Below are 25,000 nucleotides of genomic sequence, written 5' to 3' on the forward strand. Positions count from 1 at the left end.
GTTAATTATTTATGCATAGTCACTTTAATTCTACCCATATGTACAGTGAGGGAAAAAAGTATTTGATCCCCTGCTGATTTTGGATGTTTGCCCACTGACAAAGACATGGTCAGTCTATAATTTTAATGGTAGGTTTATTTGAACAGTGAGAGACAGAATAACAACAAAAAAATCCAGAAAAACGCATGTCAAAAATGTTATAAATTGATTTGCATTTTAATGAGGGAAATAAGTTTTTGACCCCCTCTCAAACAGAAAGATTTCTGGCTCCCAGGTGTATTTTATACAGGTAACGAGCTGAGATTAGGAGCACACTCTTAAAGGGAGTGCTCCTAATCTCTGCTTGTTACCTGTATAAAAGACACCTGTCCACAGAAGCAATCAATCAGATTCCAAACTCTCCATCATGGCCAAGACCAAAGAGCTCTACAAGGATGTCAGGGACAAGATTGTAGACCTACACAAGGCTGGAATGGGCTACAAGACCATCGCCAAGCAGCTTGGTGAGAAGGTGACAACAGTTGGTGCGATTATTCGCAAATGGAAGAAACACAAAAGACCTGTCAATGTCCCTCAGCCTGGGGCTCCATGCAAGATCTCACATCGTGGAGTTGCAATGATCATGAGGAATCAGCCCAGAACTACACAGGAAGATCTTGTCAATGATCTCAAGGCAGCTGGGACCATAGTCACCAAGAAAACTATTGGTAACACACTACGCCGTGAAGAACTGAAATCCTGCAGCGCCCGCAAGGTCCCCCTGCTCAAGAAAGCACATATACAGGCCCGTCTGAAGTTTGCCAATGAACATCTGAATGATTCAGAGGATCCATCAACTCAACTCGCCGTGTTTGGAGGAGAAGGAATGCTGCCTATGACCCCAAGAACACCATCCCCACTGTCAAACATGGAGGTGGAAACATTATGCTTTGGGGGTGTTTTTCTTCTACGGGGACAGGACAACTTCACCGCATCAAAGGGACAATGGACGGGGCCATGTACCGTCAAATCTTGGGTAAGAACCTCCTTCCCTCAGCCAAGCCATTGAAGTGGGTCGTGGATGGGTATTCCAGCATGACAATGACCCAAAACACACGGCCAAAGCAACAAAGGAGTGGCTCAAGAAGAAGCACATTAAGGTCCTGAAGTGGCCTAGCCAGTCTCCAGACCTTAATCCCATAGAAAATCTGTGGAGGGAGCTGAAGGTTTGAGTTGCCAAACGTCAGGCTCGAAACCTTAATGACTTGTAGAAGATCTGCAAAGAGGAGTGGGACAAAATCCCTCCTGAGATGTGTGCAAACCTTGTGGGCAACTACAAGAAACGTCTGACCTCTGTGATTGCGAACAAGGGTTTTGCCACCAAGTACTAAGTCATGTTTTGCAGAGGGGTCAAATACTTATTTCCCTCATTAAAATGCAAATCAATTTATAATTAGTTAACCGGATGGATTCTGTCATTAGTTAACCAGAAGGGTTCTGTCATTAGTTAACCGGAAGGGTTCTGTCATTAGTTAACCGGAAGGGTTCTGTCATTAGTTAACCGGAAGGGTTCTGTCATTAGTTAACCGGAAGGGTTCTGTCATTAGTTAACCGGAAGGGTTCTGTCATTAGTTAACCGGAAGGGTTCTGTCATTAGTTAACCGGAAGGGTTCTGTCATTAGTTAACCGGAAGGGTTCTGTAATTAGTTAACCGGAAGGGTTCTGTAATTAGTTAACCGGAAGGGTTCTGTAATTAGTTAACCGGAAGGGTTTTGTAATTGGTTAACCGGAAGGGTTCTGTCATTAGTTAACTTGACGGGTTCTGGGAGCCATGCCACAAGCTGGGACCATAGATAGCATGTGTGTGTGGGGAGTCATCTAAGTCAGGTTTATCCAAGTCAGGTTTATCTAAGTCAGGGTTATATGAGTCAGGTTCATCTGAGTCAGGTTGGATCTCAGAATTGAAGAAAGACCCCAGACATATACAAATAATCCTTGTCAGAGCACATAATGAACTGCAGGGTGTGAGGCAACTTCATAGCATGAGACAGCTCCATGTACAAGTAGAACCCCTGGGTAGGACACTAGTCTTTCGCAGGGCATTACCCCCACCCCATCTGATTCATTCTGAGTGCCAAGCAGAGAGACAATTTTAGTGTCTCGGCCGGGGTCATCCCAAAAGGATGGTCATACCCAAACTTCCAATCTCAGGGCGGACACTCTAACATCAAGATCACTGAGTTTGTCCTACTTTTATACTGATTTACAAGACTGTAAAAACACTGCAGCGCTAATATTCTGGTTACACACTGCAGCGCTAATATTCTGGTTACACACTGCAGCGCTAATATTCTGGTTATACACTGCAGGGCTAATATTCTGGTTTTACACTGCAGCGCTAATATTCTGGTTACACACTGCAGCGCTAATATTCTGGTTATACACTGCAGGGCTAATATTCTGGTTATACACTGCAGCGCTAATATTCTGGTTACACACTGCAGCGCTAATATTCTGGTTATACACTGCAGGGCTAATATTCTGGTTATACACTGCAGCGCTAATATTCTGGTTATACACTGCAGCGCTAATATTCAGGTTATACACTGCAGCGCTAATATTGAGGTTATACACTGCAGCGCTAATATTCAGGTTATACACTGCAGCGCTAATATTCAGGTTATACACTGCAGCGCTAATATTCTGGTTATACACTGCAGCGCTAATATTCAGGTTATACACTGAAGGGCTAATATTCTGGTTACTGACTGTGTCTGTCAGACTGTAATACTCACTGCAGGGCTAATATTCTGGTTACTGACTGTGTCTGTCAGACTGTAATACTCACTGCAGGGCTAATATTCTGGTTATTGACTGAGTCTGTCAGACTGTAATACTCACTGCAGGGCTAATATTCTGGTTATTGACTGTGTCTGTCAGACTGTAATACTCACTGCAGGGCTAATATTCTGGTTATTGACTGTGTCTGTCAGACTGTAATACTCACTGCAGGGCTAATATTCTGGTTATTGACTGTGTCTGTCAGACTGTAATACTCACTGCAGGGCTAATATTCTGGTTATTCACTGCAGGGCTAATATTCTGGTTACTGACTGTGTCTGTCAGACTGTAATACTCACTGCAGGGCTAATATTCTGGTTATACACTGCAGGGCTAATATTCTGGTTACTGACTGTGTCTGTCAGACTGTAATACTCACTGCAGGGCTAATATTCTGGTTATTGACTGAGTCTGTCAGACTGTAATACTCACTGCAGGGCTAATATTCTGGTTATACACTGCAGGGCTAATATTCTGGTTACTGACTGTGTCTGTCAGACTGTAATACTCACTGCAGGGCTAATATTCTGGTTATACACTGCAGGGCTAATATTCTGGTTACTGACTGTGTCTGTCAGACTGTAATACTCACTGCAGGGCTAATATTCTGGTTATACACTGCAGGGCTAATATTCTTGTTATACACTGCAGGGCTAATATTCTGGTTATACACTGCAGGGCTAATATTCTGGTTACTGACTGTGTCTGTCAGACTGTAATACTCACTGCAGGGCTAATATTCAGGTTGTACTATGCAGGGCTAATATTCTGGTTACTGATCTATATGTGCTCTTGCAAACTTCATTGCTGTCAGTCTTTTTTTAATGTTTTAAGGTTTTGTGTTTTATTGAGATGGGACAGTGTAGAGGAATCAGTAAAGGGCAAATCAGAACGGCAGTGGGTTGGATGTTGCACACATGTTGACTTTGGTAGCCTGTACTGTACATGTTGACTCTGGTAGCCTGTACTCTACATGTTGACTCTGGTAGCCTGTACTGTACATGTTGACTCTGGTAGCCTGTACTGTACATGTTGACTCTGGTAGCCTGTACTGTACATGTTGACTCTGGTAGCCTGTACTGTACATGTTGACTCTGGTAGCCTGTACTGTACATGTTGACTCTGGTAGCCTGTCCTGTACATGTTGACTCTGGTAGCCTGTACTGTACATGTTGACTCTGGTAGCCTGTACTGTACATGTTGACTCTGGTAGCCTGTACTGTACATGTTGACTCTGGTAGCCTGTACTGTACATGTTGACTCTGGTAGCCTGTCCTGTACATGTTGACTCTGGTAGCTGGTACTGTACATGTTGACTCTGGTAGCCTGTACTGTACATGTTGACTCTGGTAGCCTGTACTGTACATGTTGACTCTGGTAGCCTGTACTGTACATGTTGACTCTGGTAGCCTGTACTGTACATGTTGACTCTGGTAGCCTGTACTGTACATGTTGACTCTGGTAGCCTGTTCTGTACATGTTGACTCTGGTAGCCTGTACTGTACATGTTGACTCTGGTAGCCTGTACTGTGCATGTTGACTCTGGTAGCCTGTACTGTACATGTTGACTCTGGTAGCCTGTCCTGTACATGTTGACTCTGGTAGCCTGTACTGTACATGTTGACTCTGGTAGCCTGTACTGTACATGTTGACTCTGGTAGCCTGTCCTGTACATGTTGACTCTGGTAGCCTGTACTGGACATGTTGACTCTGGTAGCCTGTACTGGACATGTTGACTCTGGTAGCCTGTACTGGACATGTTGACTCTGGTAGCTGGTACTGTACATGTTGACTCTGGTAGCCTGTTCTGTACATGTTGACTCTGGTAGCCTGTACTGGACATGTTGACTCTGGTAGCCTGTACTGGACATGTTGACTCTGGTAGCTGGTACTGTACATGTTGACTCTGGTAGCCTGTTCTGTACATGTTGACTCTGGTAGCCTGTACTGGACATGTTGACTCTGGTAGCCTGTACTGTACATGTTGACTCTGGTAGCCTGTACTGTGCATGTTGACTCTGGTAGCCTGTTCTGTACATGTTGACTCTGGTAGCCTGTACTGGACATGTTGACTCTGGTAGCCTGTACTGTACATGTTGACTCTGGTAGCCTGTACTGTGCATGTTGACTCTGGTAGCCTGTTCTGTACATGTTGACTCTGGTAGCCTGTACTGTACATGTTGACTCTGGTAGCCTGTACTGGACATGTTGACTCTGGTAGCCTGTACTGTACATGTTGACTCTGGTAGCTGGTACTGTACATGTTGACACTGGTAGCCTGTACTGGACATGTTGACTCTGGTAGCCTGTACTGTACATGTTGACTCTGGTAGCCTGTACTGTACATGTTGACTCTGGTAGCCTGTACTGTACATGTTGACTCTGGTAGCCTGTACTGTACATGTTGACTCTGGTAGCTGGTACTGTACATGTTGACTCTGGTAGCTGGTACTGTACATGTTGACTCTGGTAGCTGGTACTGTACATGTTGACTCTGGTAGCCTGTACTGTACATGTTGACTCTGGTAGCCTGTCCTGTACATGTTGACTCTGGTAGCCTGTACTGTACATGTTGACTCTGGTAGTCTGTACTGTACATGTTGACTCTGGTAGCTGGTACTGTACATGTTGACTCTGGTAGCCTGTACTGTGCATGTTGACTCTGGTAGCCTGTTCTGTACATGTTGACTCTGGTAGCCTGTACTCTACATGTTGACTCTGGTAGCCTGTACTGGACATGTTGACTCTGGTAGCCTGTACTGGACATGTTGACTCTGGTAGCTGGTACTGTACATGTTGACTCTGGTAGCCTGTTCTCTACATGTTGACTCTGGTAGCCTGTACTGGACATGTTGACTCTGGTAGCCTGTACTGTACATGTTGACTCTGGTAGCCTGTACTGTGCATGTTGACTCTGGTAGCCTGTACTGTACATGTTGACTCTGGTAGCCTGTACTGTGCATGTTGACTCTGGTAGCCTGTTCTGTACATGTTGACTCTGGTAGCCTGTACTGTACATGTTGACTCTGGTAGCCTGTACTGGACATGTTGACTCTGGTAGCCTGTACTGTACATGTTGACTCTGGTAGCCTGTACTGTGCATGTTGACTCTGGTAGCCTGTTCTGAACATGTTGACTCTGGTAGCCTGTACTGGACATGTTGACTCTGGTAGCCTGTACTGTACATGTTGACTCTGGTAGCCTGTACTGTACATGTTGACTCTGGTAGCCTGTTCTGTACATGTTGACTCTGGTAGCCTGTACTGTACATGTTGACTCTGGTAGCCTGTACTGTACATGTTGACTCTGGTAGCCTGTACTGTACATGTTGACTCTGGTAGCCTGTACTGTACATGTTGACTCTGGTAGCCTGTACTGTGCATGTTGACTCTGGTAGCCTGTTCTGTACATGTTGACTCTGGTAGCCTGTACTGTACATGTTGACTCTGGTAGCCTGTACTGTACATGTTGACTCTGGTAGCCTGTACTGTACATGTTGACTCTGGTAGCCTGTACTGGACATGTTGACTCTGGTAGCCTGTACTGTACATGTTGACTCTGGTAGCTGGTACTCTACATGTTGACTCTGGTAGCTGGTACTGTACATGTTGACTCTGGTAGCTGGTACTGTACATGTTGACTCTGGTAGCCTGTACTGTACATGTTGACTCTGGTAGCCTGTCCTGTACATGTGTTGACTCTGGTAGCCTGTACTGTACATGTTGACTCTGGTAGCCTGTCCTGTACATGTGTTGACTCTGGTAGCCTGTACTGTACATGTTGACTCTGGTAGCCTGTACTGTGCATGTTGACTCTGGTAGCCTGTACTGTACATGTTGACTCTGGTAGCCTGTACTGTACATGTTGACTCTGGTAGCCTGTACTGTACATGTTGACTCTGGTAGCCTGTACTCTACATGTTGACTCTGGTAGCCTGTACTGTACATGTTGACTCTGGTAGCCTGTACTGTACATGTTGACTCTGGTAGCCTGTACTGTACATGTTGACCCTGGTAGCCTGTACTGTACATGTTGACTCTGGTAGCCTGTACTGTACATGTTGACTCTGGTAGCCTGTACTGTACATGTTGACTCTGGTAGCCTGTACTCTACATGTTGACTCTGGTAGCCTGTACTCTACATGTTGACTCTGGTAGCCTGTACTGTGCATGTTGACTCTGGTAGCCTGTTCTGTACATGTTGACTCTGGTAGCCTGTCCTGGACATGTTGACTCTGGTAGCCTGTACTGTAAATGTTGACTCTGGTAGCCTGTCCTGTACATGTTGACTCTGGTAGCCTGTACTGGACATGTTGACTCTGGTAGCTGGTACTGTACATGTTGACTCTGGTAGCCTGTTCTGTACATGTTGACTCTGGTAGCCTGTACTGTACATGTTGACTCTGGTAGCCTGTACTCTACATGTTGACTCTGGTAGCCTGTACTGTACATGTTGACTCTGGTAGCCTGTACTGGACATGTTGACTCTGGTAGCCTGTACTGGACATGTTGACTCTGGTAGCCTGTACTCTACATGTTGACTCTGGTAGCCTGTACTGTACATGTTGACTCTGGTAGCCTGTACTGTGCATGTTGACTCTGGTAGCCTGTACTGTGCATGTTGACTCTGGTAGCCTGTACTGTACATGTTGACTCTGGTAGCCTGTACTGTACATGTTGACTCTGGTAGCCTGTCCTGTACATGTTGACTCTGGTAGCCTGTCCTGGACATGTTGACTCTGGTAGCCTGTACTGTACATGTTGACTCTGGTAGCCTGTCCTGGACATGTTGACTCTGGTAGCCTGTTCTGTACATGTTGACTCTGGTAGCCTGTCCTGTACATGTTGACTCTGGTAGCCTGTCCTGTACATGTTGACTCTGGTAGCCTGTACTGTGCATGTTGACTCTGGTAGCCTGTACTGTACATGTTGACTCTGGTAGTCTGTACTGGACATGTTGACTCTGGTAGCCTGTACTGGACATGTTGACTCTGGTAGCTGGTACTGTACATGTTGACTCTGGTAGCCTGTTCTGTACATGTTGACTCTGGTAGCCTGTACTGGACATGTTGACTCTGGTAGCCTGTTCTGTACATGTTGACTCTGGTAGCCTGTACTGTACATGTTGACTCTGGTAGCCTGTACTGGACATGTTGACTCTGGTAGCCTGTACTGTACATGTTGACTCTGGTAGCCTGTACTGGACATGTTGACTCTGGTAGCCTGTACTGTACATGTTGACTCTGGTAGCCTGTCCTGTACATGTTGACTCTGGTAGCCTGTCCTGTACATGTTGACTCTGGTAGCCTGTACTGTACATGTTGACTCTGGTAGCCTGTACTGTACATGTTGACTCTGGTAGCCTGTCCTGTACATGTTGACTCTGGTAGCCTGTACTGTACATGTTGACTCTGGTAGCCTGTCCTGTACATGTTGACTCTGGTAGCCTGTACTGTACATGTTGACTCTGGTAGCCTGTACTGTACATGTTGACTCTGGTAGCTGGTACTGTACATGTTGACTCTGGTAGCCTGTACTGTACATGTTGACTCTGCTACAGTATGTCATGACTTACCTGGACCAGCTATTGACATGTGCCTTCTGTTAAGGAAATCAGGTGACAAATGAGCTGAAAAGGTGTCTAGAGTAGGACTTTATCTCCTAATTAACTGATCCCCGCTACTATCAGGTCAATGGGGACTCATATTTTAATATGCTGCTAAACTGGCATGACGTCCTGTCTTTCATCTGACATCTGGAGATACATTCATGAAGGAATGAAGAGCTCTTCTTTAGTGTGAGTAGTTTAGCCTGTTTTCTGTCTGTTAATTACAGGAGGTAGACCGGCCCCCTGGGGAAATTACCCAGCCTCACTAAGCTTCTCATCCTGCCTCTCTGGAAAGACCACCACCTCATCTTCAGACCACGCATGTGTCCCAAATGGCACCCTATTCCGTGTATGGTGCACTACTTTTGACAAGAGCTATCGTTGTGTCTAGATGGCGCCGACAGACATGGAAGCTCTGCTTCTAGCTCCTAAGCAACTTTCCAGTATTTTGTTTTTTTGTGTGTGTTATTTCTTACATTATTAGCCCAGAAACGTTTTTTGTGTTATTGCATACAGCCGGAAATAACTTTTGGATATCAGAGCGGCGGTAACTCACCAGCATTACGACCAGGAATACGACTTTCTCGAATTGGATCCTTTGTTCGTACCACCCAGAGGCTGCTTCAAGATGCCACCGGCGGAGAAGAGGTATTCAAAGTGGACTTCTAGTCTGACTAAGGAGGCTTGCACACCATCCACCGCTTCCGAGTATATTACTCGCTAATGTTCAGTGCCTGGACAATAAAGTAGACGAGCTCAGGGCGAGGATCTCCTTCCAGAGAGATGTAAGGGACTGTACCATACTCTGTTTCATGGAATCATGGCTCTCTCAGGATATACTGTCCACGTCCATAGAGCCAGCTGGGTTCTCAGTTCATCGCGCAGACAGGAATAAAGAACTCTCAGGGAAGAAGAAAGGCAGTGGTGTATGTTTCATGATTAACTACTCATGGTGTGATTGTGATAACACACAGAAACTCAAGTCCTTTTGTTCACCCGACCTAGAATACTTCACAATGAAATGCCGACCGTATTAACTCCCAAGAGATTTCTCTTCGGTTATAGTCACAGCCGTGTATATTCCCCCTCAAGCCGATACCATGACGGCCCTCAAAGAACTACTTTGGACTTTGTGCAAACTGGAAAACACATATCCTGAGGACCCATTTATTGTAGCTGGGGATTTTAACAAAGCACATTTGAGGAAAATGCTACAGAAGTTCTATCAACACATTGCCTGTAGTACTCGCTCTGGAAAAACACTAGACCACTGCTACTCCCCCTTTTGAGATGCCTACAAGGCCCTCCCCCGCCCTCCCTTCGGCAAATCAGATCACAACTCCATTATGCTCCTCCCTTCCTATAGGCAGAAACTCAAACAGGAAGTACTCGTGCTAAGGTCTATTCAACGCTGGTCTGACCAATTGGAATCCATGCTTCAAGATTGTTTTGATCATGCGGACTGGGATATTTTCTGGGTAGCCTCTGAGAATAACATTGACATATACACGGACAAGGTGAATGAGTTCATCAGGAATGTGTATAGGGGATGTTGTTCCCATGGTGACTATTATAACCTACCCAAACCAGAGACCGTGGATAGATGGCAGCATTGGCGCAAAACTGAAAGCACGAACCACCGCATTTAACCATGGCAACGTGACTGGGAATATGGTAAAATACAAACAGTGTACAGTTGAAGTCAGAAGTTTACATACACCTTAGCCAAATACAATTAAACTCAGTTTTTCACAATTCCTGACATTTAATCCTAGTACAAATTCCCTGTCTTAGGTCAGTTAGGATCACCACTTTATTTTAAGAATGTGAAATGTCAAAATAATAGTAGAGAGAATGATTTATTTCAGCTTTTATTTCTTTCATCACATTCCCAGTGGGTCAGAAGTTTACATACACTCAATTAGTATTTGGTAGCATTGCCTTTAAATTGTTTAACTTGGGTCAAACATTTCGCATAGCCTTCCACAAGCTTCCCACAATAAGTTGGGTGTCACGCCCTGACTCAGGGGACTCTTATATGTTGAGTCAGGGTGTGTGTGTTCTTTGTTTGTATATATTCTATGTGTATATCTATTATGTGTAGATCTATGTTGGCCAGGGTGGTTCCCAATCAGAGGCAGCTGTCGCTCGTTGTCTCTGATTGGGGACCATACTTAGGCAGCCTATTGGCACTGTCTAGTTGTGGGATCTTGTTCCGGTTAAGGTATGTTGTGTGTGCTACCTTGGACTTCACGTTTCGTTTCCTTTGTTGTTTTGTCGTGTGTTTAACAGTTAAAAATAAACATGTACGCATATCACGCTGCGCCTTGGTCTGACCCGTCATTCAACGAACGTGACATTGGGTGAATTGTGGCCCATTCTTCCTGACAGACCTGGTGTAACTGAGTCAGGTTTGTAGGCCTCCTTGCTCGCACACACTTTTTCAGTTCTGCCCACACATTTTCTATAGGATTGAGGTCAGGGCTTTGTGATGGCCACTCCAATACCTTGACTTTGTTGTCCTTAAGCCATTTTGCCACAACTTTGGAAGTATGCTTGGGGTCATTGTCCACAGAGCATGCGCAGACCAGCTGACTGGAGTGTTTACGGACATATTAAATCTCTCCCTATCCCAGTCTGCTGTCCCCACTTGCTTCAGGATGTCCACCATTGTTCCTTTACCCAAGAAAGCAAAGGTAACTAAACTAAATGCTTATCGCCCCGTAGCACTCACTTCTGTCATCGTGAAATGTTTTGAGAGACTAGTCAAGGATCATATCTCCTCTACCTTACCTGACACCTTAGACCAACTTCAATTTGCGTACCGCCCCAATAGATCCACAGACGATGAAACCACCATCTGGACAAGAGGAATACCTACGTCAGAATGCTGTTCATTGACTATAGCTCAGCATTCAACACCATAGTACCCTCCAAGCTCATCATTAAGATCGGGACCCTGGGTCTGAAACCCGCACTGTGCAACTGGGTCCTGGACTTCCTGACGGGCCGCCCCCACCTGGTGAAGGTGGGAAACAACACTTCCACTTCGCTGATCCTCAACACTGGGGCCCCACAAGGGTGTGTGCTCAGCCCCCTCCTGTACTCCCTGTTCACCCATGACTGCGTGGCCATGCACGCCTCCAACCCAATCATCAAGTTTGCAGACGACACAACAGTAATAGGCCTGATCACCAACAATGACGAGACAGCCTACAGGGAGGAGGTGAGGGCCCTGGCGGAGTGGTGCCAGGAAAATAACCTCTCCCTCAACGTCAACAAAATGAAGGAGCTGATCATGGACTTCAGGAGACAGCAGAGGGAGCACGCGCTATCCACATCAACGGGACCAAAGTGGAGAAGGTGGAAAGCTTCAAGTTCCTCGGCGTACACATCACTGACAATCTGAAATGGTCCACCCACACAGATACCAACGCAACAGCGCCTTTTCAACCTCAGGAGGCTGAAGAAATTTGGCTTGGCCCCTAAGACCCTCAGAAACTTTTACAGATGCACAATTGAGAGCATCCTGTCGGGCTGTATCACCGTCTGGTACGGCAACTGCACCGACCGCTACCGCAGGGCTCTCCAGAGGGTGGTGCGGTCTGCCCAACGCATCACCGGTGGCACACTGCCTGCCCTCCAGGACATCTACAGCACCGATGTCACAGGAAGGCCAAAAAGATAATCAATGACATCAACCACCCAAGCCACGGCCTGTTCACCCTGCTATCCTCCGAAAGGCGAGGTCAGTAGAGGTGCTTTAAAGCTGGGTTTGAGAGACTGAAAAACAGCTTCTAGCTCAAGGCAATCAGACTGTTAAATAGCCTTCACTAGCCGGCTACCACCCGGCTACTCAACCCTGCACCTTAGAGGCTGCTGCCCTATATACATAGACATGGAATCACTGGTCACTTTAATAATGTTTACATACTGCTTTGCTCATCTCATATGTACAGTGGGGAGAACAAGTATTTGATACACTGCCGATTTTGCAGGTTTTCCTACTTACAAAGCATGTAGAGGTCTGTAATTTTTATCATAGGTACACTTCAACTGTAAGAGACAGAATCTAAAACAAAAATCCAGAAAATCACCTTGTATGATTTTTAAGTAATTAATTTGCATTTTATTGCATGACATAAGTATTTGATACATAAGAAAAGCAGAACTTAATATTTGGTACAGAAACCTTTGTTTGCAATTACAGAGATCCTACGTTTTCTGTAGGTCTTGACCAGGTTTGCACACACTGCAGCAGGGATTTTGGCTCACTCCTCCATACAGACCTTCTCCAGATCCTTCAGGTTTCGGGGCTGTCGCTGGGCAATACGGACTTTCAGCTCCCTCCAAAGATTTTCTATTGCGTTCAGGTCTGGAGACTGGCTAGGCCACTCCAGGACCTTGAGATGCTTCTTATGGAGCCACTCCTTAGTTGCCCTGGCTGTGTGTTTCAGGTCGTTGTCATGCTGGAAGACCCAGCCACGACCCATCTTCAATGCTCTTACTGAGGGAAGGAGGTTGTTGGCCAAGATCTCGTGATACATGGCCCCATCCATCCTCCCCTCAATACGGTGCAGTCGTCCTGTCCCCTTTGCAGAAAAGCATCCCCAAAGAATGATGTTTCCACCTCCATGCTTCACGGTTGGGATGGTGTTCTTGGGGTTGTACTCATCCTTCTTCTTCCTCCAAACACGGCGAGTGGAGTTTAGACCAAAAAGCTCTATTTTTGTCTCATCAGACCACATGACCTTCTCCCATTCCTCCTCTGGATCATCCAGATGGTCATTGGCAAACTTCAGACGGGCCTGGACATGCGCTGGCTTGAGCAGAGAGACCTTGCGTGCGCTGCAGGATTTTAATCCATGACGGCGTGGTGTGTTACTAATGGTTTTCTTTGAGACTGTGGTCCCAGCTCTCTTCAGGTCATTGACCAGGTCCTGCCGTGTAGTTCTGGGCTGATCACTCACCTTCCTCATGATCATTGATGCCCCACGAGGTGAGATCTTGCATGGAGCCCCAGACCGAGGGTGATTGACCGTCATCTTGAACTTCTTCCATTTTCTAATAATTGCGCCAACAGTTGTTGCCTTCTCACCAAGCCGCTTGCCTATTGTCCTGTAGCCCATCCCAGCCTTGTGCAGGTCTACAATTTTATCCCTGATGTCCTTACACAGCTCTCTGGTCTTGGCCATTGTGGAGAGGTTGGAGTCTGTTTGATTGAGTGTGTGGACAGGTGTCTTTTATACAGGTAACGAGTTCAAACAGGTGCAGTTAATACAGGTAATGAGTGGAGAACGGGAGGGCTTCTTAAAGAAAAACTAACAGGTCTGTGAGAGCCGGAATTCTTACTGGTTGGTAGGTGATCAAATACTTATGTCATGCAATAAAATGCAAATTAATTACTTACAAATCATACAATGTGATTTTCTAGATTTTTGTTTTAGATTCCGTCTCTCACAGTTGAAGTGTACCTATGATAAAAATTACAGACCTCTACATGCTTTGTAAGTAGGAAAACCTGCAAAATCGGCAGTGTATCAAATACTTGTTCTCCCCACTGTATATACTGTATTCTATTCTACTGTAATTTAGTCAATGCCACGCCAACATTGCTCGTCCAAATATTTATATTCTTAATTACATTATTTTACTTTTAGATTTTGTGTATTGTTATGAATTGTTAGATACTACTGCACTGTTGGAGCTTGGAACATAAGCATCTTGCTACACCCACAATAACATCTGCTAAATATGTGTATTTGACTTGATTTTGATATATAATATATAATATATAGGGAATAGGGTGCCATTTGGGACACACACCACCTAACTCACCTCATCTCAGCTCATCTCAGCTCACCTCAGCTCACCTCAGCTCATCTCAGCTCACCTCAGCTCATCTCAGCTCACCTCAGCTCACCTCAGCTCACCTCAGCTCACCTCATCTCAGCTCAGCTCATCTCAGCTCACCTCATCTCGGCTCACCTCAGCTCATCTCATCTCAGCTCAGCTCACCTCATCTCAGCTCAGCTCATCTCAGCTCACCTCATCTTAGCTCACCTCAGCTCAACTCAGCTCAACTCTGCTCTGCTCAACGCAGTGAGGGGATGAGGGGATGAGGGGTTAGTTATTGATGAGTGTTCTATTCTATCCACCTTCCCTTGACCAACCAGGGTTTGGGCCTTAACACTAGAACCGTCTGGCCTTTCAGTCTATAAGTACCCGCTAGAGAACGTTGAGGACGTTGTAGGACTTATCCTTTAGCAAACGCATCATATGCATATCAACCCACAAGGTGTGCAAACATAAGCACCAAAAACTTGATGAATAGTGCATCAACTATTGTAAAGGATGAATTGCATGAAGAAATATTAGTGGAAATATATCAATTAAAAACATTACAACAATAGTTATTTGTTTGGATAGAGTAAAGGATATGTTTGGTATAATTCTACAAAGTCTTAGACAAACCGTATATATATATATCTTATTTTATTTTCCCTTAACAATGAAAACATTACAGTGGAATCCATTTGATCAACTTTATTTGTAGATTTGATTAGTAACAGAGTTATAGTACTTAATAAATAATATAACCAGCCAGGTGGACAGGTGAAATGATTCGCCGTATTCCTAAACAAAAGCACCAGTGCATGAACAATTGTAAAGGTTGAATTGCATAAATAAATATTAGTGGAAATATATTCATGACAAGATATAAAAACAGTAATGTGTTGATGTTGACTGTATTGTGCCTTTATTTCCCTTTATATTCCTTTCCAACCCCACCACCCCTGATTGGAGTAAACTAGTGAACAACAACGCTTAGGCCTCTACTTCCAGCTTATACATACTATATACATTTTATGGACACAGTCAATAATTATATTTTGTTTGTTTTTACTCCTGAACTTCCTCCGATCATTTTCATGATGTCCATCCGGTTTGCTTCTATATGCCATATCTTTCTAACTGTGCTCTTTCACAAAAGCTCACAATATATAACCTATATACTTATTATGGACACAGTATGCTTTACATTAGTTATCTTGTTGTTATTAGTAGTTGTTATTAGTCGCATCCTTCAGCTCCATTCAACACCTCCCATCTATCTCTTAACACCATCCATATTGGATTTCTATTTGCCATATATATTTCAACTGTACTGTGATGTTTCACAAAAGTTCTGAACCTTTCTATTCTCATTGTTTCTACAGTTTGTGAATTGAAAATAAACATTTTTGTTAAAATTATTATTATATTATTGATCGATTGACTATGACTTTTCAGATCACCCAGTAGTGCTAACTGCAGGGTCAGCTCCATGCAATGTATCATGTTTATATAATAATAATAATAATATGCCATTTAGCAGACGCTTTTATCCAAAGCGACTTACAGTCATGCGTGCATACATTTTTTGTGTATGGGTGGTCCCGGGGATCGAACCCACTACCCTGGCGTTACAAGCGTCGTGCTCTACCAGCTGAGCTACAGAGGACCACATTGACATTGTAAAGAACGACGGTGGAACAACAACCTATTAATCCAGGTGTATGGAGACAATACAAATGTATAACCAACTCTTCGCAGCTCTGCCACAAAAAAAATGGAAAACGCAATTACTTAAAAGAGAAAGGAATTAATGTGTCTGCCACCAATAAAAAATCATAAAGGGCTTAAAATTACAAATATAAATCGTAAAATGTATCAGTCAAGAGGGCTGACAACTATGCCACAATAACATGTTATCGGGTTGATGAACTGATATACACAACAACAATTGATACAGCAATTCGTTATTTTCTATATATTAAGCTAGTATATAAAATTCTCGCCACAAAAATAATGCTCAGTATATGGGGTATTGAACAGTCAGCCCAGCGTGTAGCCCCCGTCAGAAAAGAGCGGGGACCGTCCGACTACACAAGCAGCAATGAGTAAAACGCACAACAAAATAGTTTCAGATGATTTTAGTGTCTCTGGCGCTCAGGCAGGAGGTTAAAGATGGCGGCCACCTGTGGTCTCTTCACTGGTCCGTAACTCTCCTGAGGAGTCTGTGGCAGGAGAGAGCAACACAGTGTAAGTGGGATAGTTGGCACGCTGTGTCTAGCTAGCTGCTTCAGCTGACTGAGGTCCAGCCTAAACTCTTGTGCCAGTCAGTTGATTAGGGAATGCCTTGCAGATGGGGAGTCAGGTCCAGTCAGTTGATTAGGGAATGCCTTGCAGATGGGGAGTCAGGTCCACGAATGGTTGTTATGCCATAATATCAGGATGCAGTTGGACCTGCAAACTGTATCTCCACGGGGGGGGATTTTGAAGGACCACAGTCAGTCAATAGGAAACATCATTGTGCTCTTGGGTAAAATGTTCATTTTTGGGGGGCCATTTGGGTGGAAATGTTGCAGATGAGGAGGTTCAAGTCCCTAGTGAGACCCCATGGGAGAATGGAGGGATGTATTGGGAGAGGAAATGGTAGAGTGATGATTTACTGGGAAAGATGGGTTGATCTGTGGCTGTCTGAAGGGTGGAATTGATGAGTGTTGGAATAATTATATACACAAATGTACGGTATAAATATTTGAGGTCCTCCAATCAGGGGTGCGGGTGGGGATGGGATTATTGTATGTTTTGCGTTTAGCTATTTATGTTTTGTGGTTTGGTGTCATGATGTGAGAGGTGTGTGTGTTGGTCCTGGTAGTTTCATGCTGTGAGAGGTGTGTGTGCTGGTTCTGGTAGATATGGGTGTGTTCGCTTCCCGTCCGGGCTTTGTGCGGGACTTTGGAAAATCCCTTTGGGCCGGGGCCTTGCCTTGCCGGCGTCTCGGGCGTGTGGGGGCGAGGGCACCCACTGACCAGGGCACCCACTGACCAGAACACCCACTGACCAGAACACCCACTGACCAGAGCACCCACTGACCAGAACACCCACTGACCAGAGCACCCACTGACCAGAACACCCCAGATATACATTTCTATACATATACACATATATATATATATATATATACATAGATACACTACCGGTCAAAACGTTTAGAACACCTATCCATTCAAGGGTTTTTCTTTATTTTTACTATTTTCTACATTGCAAATGCCAAGAGTGTGCAAAGCTGGCATCAAGGCAAAGGGTGGCTATTTGAAGAATCTCAAATATAAAATATATTTTATTTGTTTAACTTTTTTGGTTACTACATGATTCCATAAGTGTTATTTCATAGTTTTGATGTCTTCACTATTATTCTACAATGTAGAAAATAGTAAAAATAAAGAAAAACCCTTGAATGAGTAGGTGTGTTCAAACTTCTGACCGGTAGTGTATATACTTTTATGCGGCTGAATTTCTGGAAAGGGACGCAAACGGAGCTCCGTAGCTTCGACTGCTTCGTATACGTAGACTGTGAAATCACAGTGGAGAGCCTTTTAGACTCTGTAGTAAATTATACAGATGAATACTAATAGTTGAATGTCCATGTTAATGGTGAAGGATTATGCAGATTAATGCAATTAGCAAAATCTTTATTTTAGTGATTTTGCATTAGGCAGAATTTAGGGTCAATTAGCCTAATATAAAACTTGCTGACCTGCCTAAGGCAACTAACTACAGCATTGATCTTTCTGCTGCTTTGCAATCTACTGCCAAAATATGTGCTATAACTACACATCCCAGATGATTACAAACTGTTACAACTACACATCCCAGACGATTACAAACTGTTACAACTAAACATTCCAGAAGATTACAAACTGTTACAACTACACATTCTAGATGATTACAAACTGTTACAACTAAACATTCCAGAGGATTACAAACTGTTACAACTACACATTTTAGAGGATTACAAACTGTTACAACTAAACATTCCAGAGGATTACAAACTGTTACAACTACACATTCCAGAGGATTACAAACTGTTACAACTACACATTCCAGAAGATTACAAACTGTTACAACTACACATTCCAGAAGATTACAAACTGTTACAACTACACATTTTAGAGGATTACAAACTGTTACAACTACACATTCCAGAAGATTACAAACTGTTACAACTACACATTTTAGAGGATTACAAACTGTTACAACTACACATTCTAGATGATTACAAACTGTTACAACTACACATTCCAGAGGATTACAAACTGTTACAACTACACATTATAGAGGATTACAAACTGTTACAACTACACATTATAGAGGATTACAAACTGTTACAACTACACATTATAGAGGATTACAAACTGTTACAACTACACATTCCAGATGATTACAAACTGTTACAACTACACATTCCAGAGGAGGGAGGTGTATGAAGAGAGGATATCAGCAGCAGCAGTATCATGACTCAGACATCTGCTGTAATAATGAAGTGTGCTTAAAATCAATCCAAACAGGTTTCAGTCCAAGCCCTGGTGCCATAAAACATATATAAAAACAGCATCAGTGATGACCTAGTCTCTTCCCACTGGGCAAAAACACTGATTATAGTCAGCCAGTTATAGTTCATCTATAAATTAGACATGGTTAGCTTGCATATCACTAATACCTCTCTCTCTCTCTCTCTCTCTCTCCCCCTTCCTACCGACCTACCTACCTACCTTCCTTCCTCTCTCTACCTACCTTCAGAACCCTCTCCATTTCCAGATGCCGATGCAGAACCCGGCCCTCCCACAGGCTGAGCTGCTCTACTCCCTGCTGGTGATCAACAGCTGGTATGACGTCAGCCTCCTGCTCTGTCAGGAGTGGAACGTCTCCAGCTTCCTGGTTCGTCTCCGTAACAACACCAAGTTCCACCTGGGCTCTGTGGTCAACATCACCACCTCCAGCAGCTCCCTCAACTCTCACCCCAACAGCTCCGTCTCCAAGGCCGACTTCCAGACCTCTCTGCAGGGATACCTGGAGTCCATCAAGGAGTCAACGTCTACGGTCGTAACATTCGGCTGCGACATCCGGGACATCAAGAGGATCTTTAACGTGGTGGTCAAGCTGGGTCTGATGCTGCCAGAGTACCACTGGGTGTTGGGGGACACGCAGGACGTGGAGGAGCTGAGGACCGAGGGGCTGCCGGCGGGTCTGCTGGCCCACGGCAGGATGGGGGCTCCCTCCCTCGATCATTACGTCCAGGATGGCCTGGAGCTGGTGGCCCGGGTGGTGGGGTCAGCTGCGTACCGCTCCCCTGAGCTAGCCCTCATCCCCTCCATCACCAACTGCATGGATACACAGAGTAGCCAGAACAGGAACATGACCTCAGGGAAATATCTGGCCAGGTACAGTACTGATGCTGCTTCACTAATCCTATATATCTGGCCAGGTACAGTACTGATGCTGCTTCACTACTCCTATATATCTGGCCAGGTACAGTGCTGATGATGCTTCACTACTCCTATATATCTGGCCAGGTACAGTACTGATGCTGCTTCACTACTCCTATATATCTGGCCAGGTACAGTGCTGATGAAGCTTCACTACTCCAATATATCTGGCCAGGTACAGTACTGATGCTGCTTCACTACTCCTATATATCTGGCCAGGTACAGTACTGATGATGCTTCACTACTCCTATATATCTGGCCAGGTACAGTACTGATGCTGCTTCACTACTCCTATATATCTGGCCAGGTACAGTGCTGATGATGCTTCACTAATCCTATATATCTGGCCAGGTACAGTACTGATGCTGCTTCACTACTCCTATATATCTGGCCAGGTACAGTGCTGATGATGCTTCACTACTCCTATATATCTGGCCAGGTACAGTACTGATGATGCTTCACTACTCCTATATATCTGGCCAGGTACAGTACTGATGCTGCTTCACTACTCCTATATATCTGGCCAGGTACAGTGCTGATGATGCTTCACTACTCCTATATATCTGGCCAGGTACAGTACTGATGATGCTTCACTACTCCTATATATCTGGCCAGGTACAGTACTGATGCTGCTTCACTACTCCTATATATCTGGCCAGGTACAGTACTGATGCTGCTTCACTACTCCTATATATCTGGCCAGGTACAGTGCTGATGATGCTTCACTACTCCTATATATCTGGCCAGGTACAGTACTGATGCTGCTTCACTACTCCTATATATCTGGCCAGGTACAGTACTGATGCTGCTTCACTACTCCTATATATCTGGCCAGGTACAGTACTGATGATGCTTCACTACTCCTATATATCTGGCCAGGTACAGTACTGATGATGCTTCACTACTCCTATATATCTGGCCAGGTACAGTGCTGATGATGCTTCACTACTCCTATATATCTGGCCAGGTACAGTACTGATGATGCTTCACTACTCCTATATATCTGGCCAGGTACAGTGCTGATGATGCTTCACTACTCCTATATATCTGGCCAGGTACAGTACTGATGCTGCTTCACTACTCCTATATATCTGGCCAGGTACAGTACTGATGATGCTTCACTACTCCTATATATCTGGCCAGGTACAGTACTGATGCTGCTTCACTACTCCTATATATCTGGCCAGGTACAGTACTGATGCTGCTTCACTACTCCTATATATCTGGCCAGGTACAGTGCTGATGATGCTTCACTACTCCTATAAGCATCATTAAATACGTTTGTGGTGATTTAGTCCTAGTGCATGATTCAGAATAGGTCTATATGATTCAGTACAATAGGTCTGTATAATTCAGTACAATAGGTCTGTATAATTCAGTACAATAGGTCTATATGATTCAGTACAATATGTCTATATGATTCAGAATAGGTCTATATGATTCAGTACAATAGGTCTGTATAATTCAGTACAATAGGTCTGTATAATTCAGTACAATAGGTCTATATGATTCAGTACAATATGTCTATATGATTCAGAATAGGTCTGTATGATTCAGTACAATAGGTCTATATGATTCAGGACAATAGGTCTGTATGATTCAGTACAATAGGTCTGCATGATTCAGTACAATAGGTCTATATGATTCAGGACAATAGGTCTGTATGATTCAGTACAATAGGTCTGCATGATTCAGTACAATAGGTCTATATGATTCAGTAGAATAGGTCTGTATGATTCAGTATAATAGGTCTATATGATTCAGTACAATAGGTCTATATGATTCAGTAGAATAGGTCTATATGATTCAGTAGAATAGGTCTATATGATTCAATACATGTTAATACATGATAATCTCAGGGAAATCTCTGGCTAGGTGCAGTACCGTGCTGATGCAGAGTTATTACTCAGACAGTATGATAAAATACACTTGTGATTTATTCAGCATTAGCACCAGGCGCAAAGCAAACTTTGCACATTCTCTGTCTAAAAGAGAGATTGCTACTTCTATACAAATGTTGTTGATCCAGTACAATAAAATAAGTCCCAAATGGAAGGAAAACAGATTGTCTGTAGCCCCATGAACTCAGCTATAGCAAGCTCAATAACTCAATGCACACACCCCTATTGAATATGCATTCACCCGTATTGTCCATAGGCCTAGGCTACATATTTACCTAGTTTATCAATAGAGATATTTACCATTCAAATAAATGATTGCCATTATGTTTTTATGTGGTTAGATTGGTAAAAACGAAGTCAAATGTATTGTATGATTGTGTAATTGATTCATTAATCCATACATGGCTGACTATTAAAGCTGTTAACATCACATTATAATGTAATGACATTGAACAGAACAGATGCCCAACGATTGAACAGAGCAGTAGCTGAGTTTATCTGTCTGGATCAAGTGCCATTCTGGGACTTTGGCTATGTCCTTTTTTGCTGTGGTATCGGTTTGGTATGGAGTATTATGATGGTATGGAGTATTATGATGGTATGGAGTATCATGATGGTATGGAGTATTATGATGGTATGGAGTATTATGATGGTATGGAGTATTATGATGGTATGGAGTATTATGATGGTATGGAGTATTATGATGGTATGGAGTATTATGATGGTATGGAGTATTATGATGGTATGGAGTATTATGATGGTATGGTATGGAGTATCATGATGGTATGGAGTATCATGATGGTATGGAGTATTATGATGGTATGGAGTATCATGATGGTATGGAGTAGTATGATGGAATGGAGTATTATGATGGTATGGAGTATTATGATGGAATGGAGTATTATGATGGTATGGAGTATTATGATGGAATGGAGTATTATGATGGTATGGAGTATTATGATGGAATGGAGTATTATGATGGTATGGAGTATTATGATGGTATGGTATGGAGTATCATGATGGTATGGAGTATTATGATGGTATGGAGTATCATGATGGTATGGAGTATTATGATGGAATGGAGTATTATGATGGTATGGAGTATTATGATGGAATGGAGTATTATGATGGTATGGAGTATTATGATGATATGGAGTATTATGATGGTATGGAGTATTATGATGGTATGGAGCATCATGATGGTATGGAGTATTATGATGGTATGGAGTATTATGATGGTATGGAGTATTATGAAGGTATACATTTACATTTACATTTTAGTCATTTAGCAGACGCTCTTATCCAGAGCGACTTACAGGAGCAATTAGGGTTAAGTGCCTTGCTCAAGGGCACATTTACGTCATTTAGCAGACGCTCTTAAACAGAGCGACTCACAAATTGGTGCATTCACCCTATAGGCAGTGGGATAACCACTTTACAATTTTGGGGGGGGGGGGGGGGGGTAGAAGGATTACTTTATCCTATCCCAGGTATTCCTTAAAGAGGTGGGGTTTCAAATGTCTCCGGAAGGTGGTGAGTGACTCCGCTGTCCTGGCGTCGTGAGGGAGCTTGTTCCACCATTGGGGTGCCAGAGCAGCGAACAGTTTTGACTGGGCTGAGCGGGAACTATGCTTCCGCAGAGGAAGGGGAGCCAGCAGGCCAGAGGTGGATGAACGCAATGCCCTCGTTTGGGTGTAGGGACTGATCAAAGCCCGAAGGTACAGAGGTGCCGTTCCCCTCACTGCTCCATAGGCAAGCACCATGGTCTTGTAGCGGATGCGAGCTTCAACTGGAAGCCAGTGGAGTGTGTGGAGGAGGGGGGTGACGTGAGAAAACTTGGGAAGGTTGAACACCAGACGGGCTGCGGCATTCTGGATGAGTTGTAGGGGTTTAATGGCACAGGCAGGGAGGCCAGCCAACAGCGAGTTGCAGTAGTCCAGACGGGAGATGACAAGTGCCTGGATTAGGACCTGTGCCGCTTCCTGTGTAAGGCAGGGTCGTACTCTCCGAATGTTGTAGAGCATGAACCTGCAGGAGCGGGTCACCGCCTTGATGTTAGCGGAGAACGACAGGGTGTTGTCCAGGGTCACGCCAAGGCTCTTCGCACTCTGGGAGGAGGACACAACGGAGTTGTCAACCGTGATGGCGAGATCATGGAACGGGCAGTCCTTCCCCGGGAGGAGTATTATGGTGGTATGGAGTATCATGATGGTATGGAGTATTATGATGGTATGGAGTATTATGATGGTATGGAGTATTATGATGGTATGGAGTATTATGATGGTATGTATTATGATAGTATGGAGTATTATGAGGGTATGGAGTATCATGATGGTATGGTGTATCATAATGGTATGGAGTATCATGATGGTATGGAGTATTATGATGGTATGGAGTATCATGATGGTATGGTATGGAGTATTATGATGGTATGGAGTATTATGATGGTATGGAGTATTATGATGGTATGGTATGGAGTATCATGATGGTATGGAGTATTATGATGGTATGGAGTATTATGATGGTATGGAGTATTATGATGGTATGGAGTATTATGATGGTATGGAGTATCATGATGGTATGGAGTATTATGATGGTATGGAGTATTATGATGGTATGGAGTATTATGAAGGTATGGAGTATTATGGTGGTATGGAGTATCATGGTGGTATGGAGTATTATGATGGTATGGAGTATTATGATGGTATGGAGTATTATGATGGTATGGAGTATTATGATGGTATGGAGTATTATGATGGTATGGAGTATTATGAGGGTATGGAGTATCATGATGGTATGGTGTATCATAATGGTATGGAGTATCATGATGGTATGGAGTATTATGATGGTATGGAGTATCATGATGGTATGGTATGGAGTATTATGATGGTATGGAGTATTATGATGGTATGGTATGGAGTATCATGATGGTATGGAGTATTATGATGGTATGGAGTATTATGATGGTATGGAGTATTATGATGGTATGGAGTATCATGATGGTATGGAGTATGATGATAGTATGGTATGGAGTATTATGATGATATGGAGTATTATGATGGTATGGAGTATTATGATGGTATGGAGTATTATGATGGTATGGAGTATCATGATGGTATGGTATGGAGTATTATGATGGTATGGCGTATTATGAGGGTATGGAGTATCATGATGGTATTGAGTATCATGATGGTATGGAGTATTATGATGGTATGGAGTATTATGATGGTATGGTATGGAGTATCATGATGGTATGGAGTATTATGATGGTATGGAGTATTATGATGGTATGGAGTATTATGATGGTATGGAGTATTATGATGGTATGGAGTATTATGATGGTATGGAGTATCATGA

The 25,000-nt window shown here is 43.8% G+C and overlaps 1 protein-coding gene across 1 annotated transcript in view; it reads left to right on the top strand.

Annotated features, from left to right (window-relative positions):
* LOC311135783 (glutamate receptor ionotropic, NMDA 3A-like) overlaps positions 1-25,000 on the top strand; it is a gene marked incomplete at both ends in the record, with an annotated part of 198,902 nt that overhangs the window by 136,178 nt on the left and 37,724 nt on the right. The window contains 2 exons of the mRNA XM_084169825.1: positions 14,296-14,529; positions 19,057-19,697. Coding sequence (XP_084025951.1) covers positions 14,296-14,529; positions 19,057-19,697 — 875 coding nt within the window. The remainder of the gene's footprint in view (positions 1-14,295; positions 14,530-19,056; positions 19,698-25,000) is intronic.

This window comes from Coregonus lavaretus (assembly GCF_964263955.1).
Source record: "Coregonus lavaretus genome assembly, chromosome: 10".
Classification (NCBI taxonomy): domain Eukaryota; kingdom Metazoa; phylum Chordata; class Actinopteri; order Salmoniformes; family Salmonidae; genus Coregonus; species Coregonus lavaretus.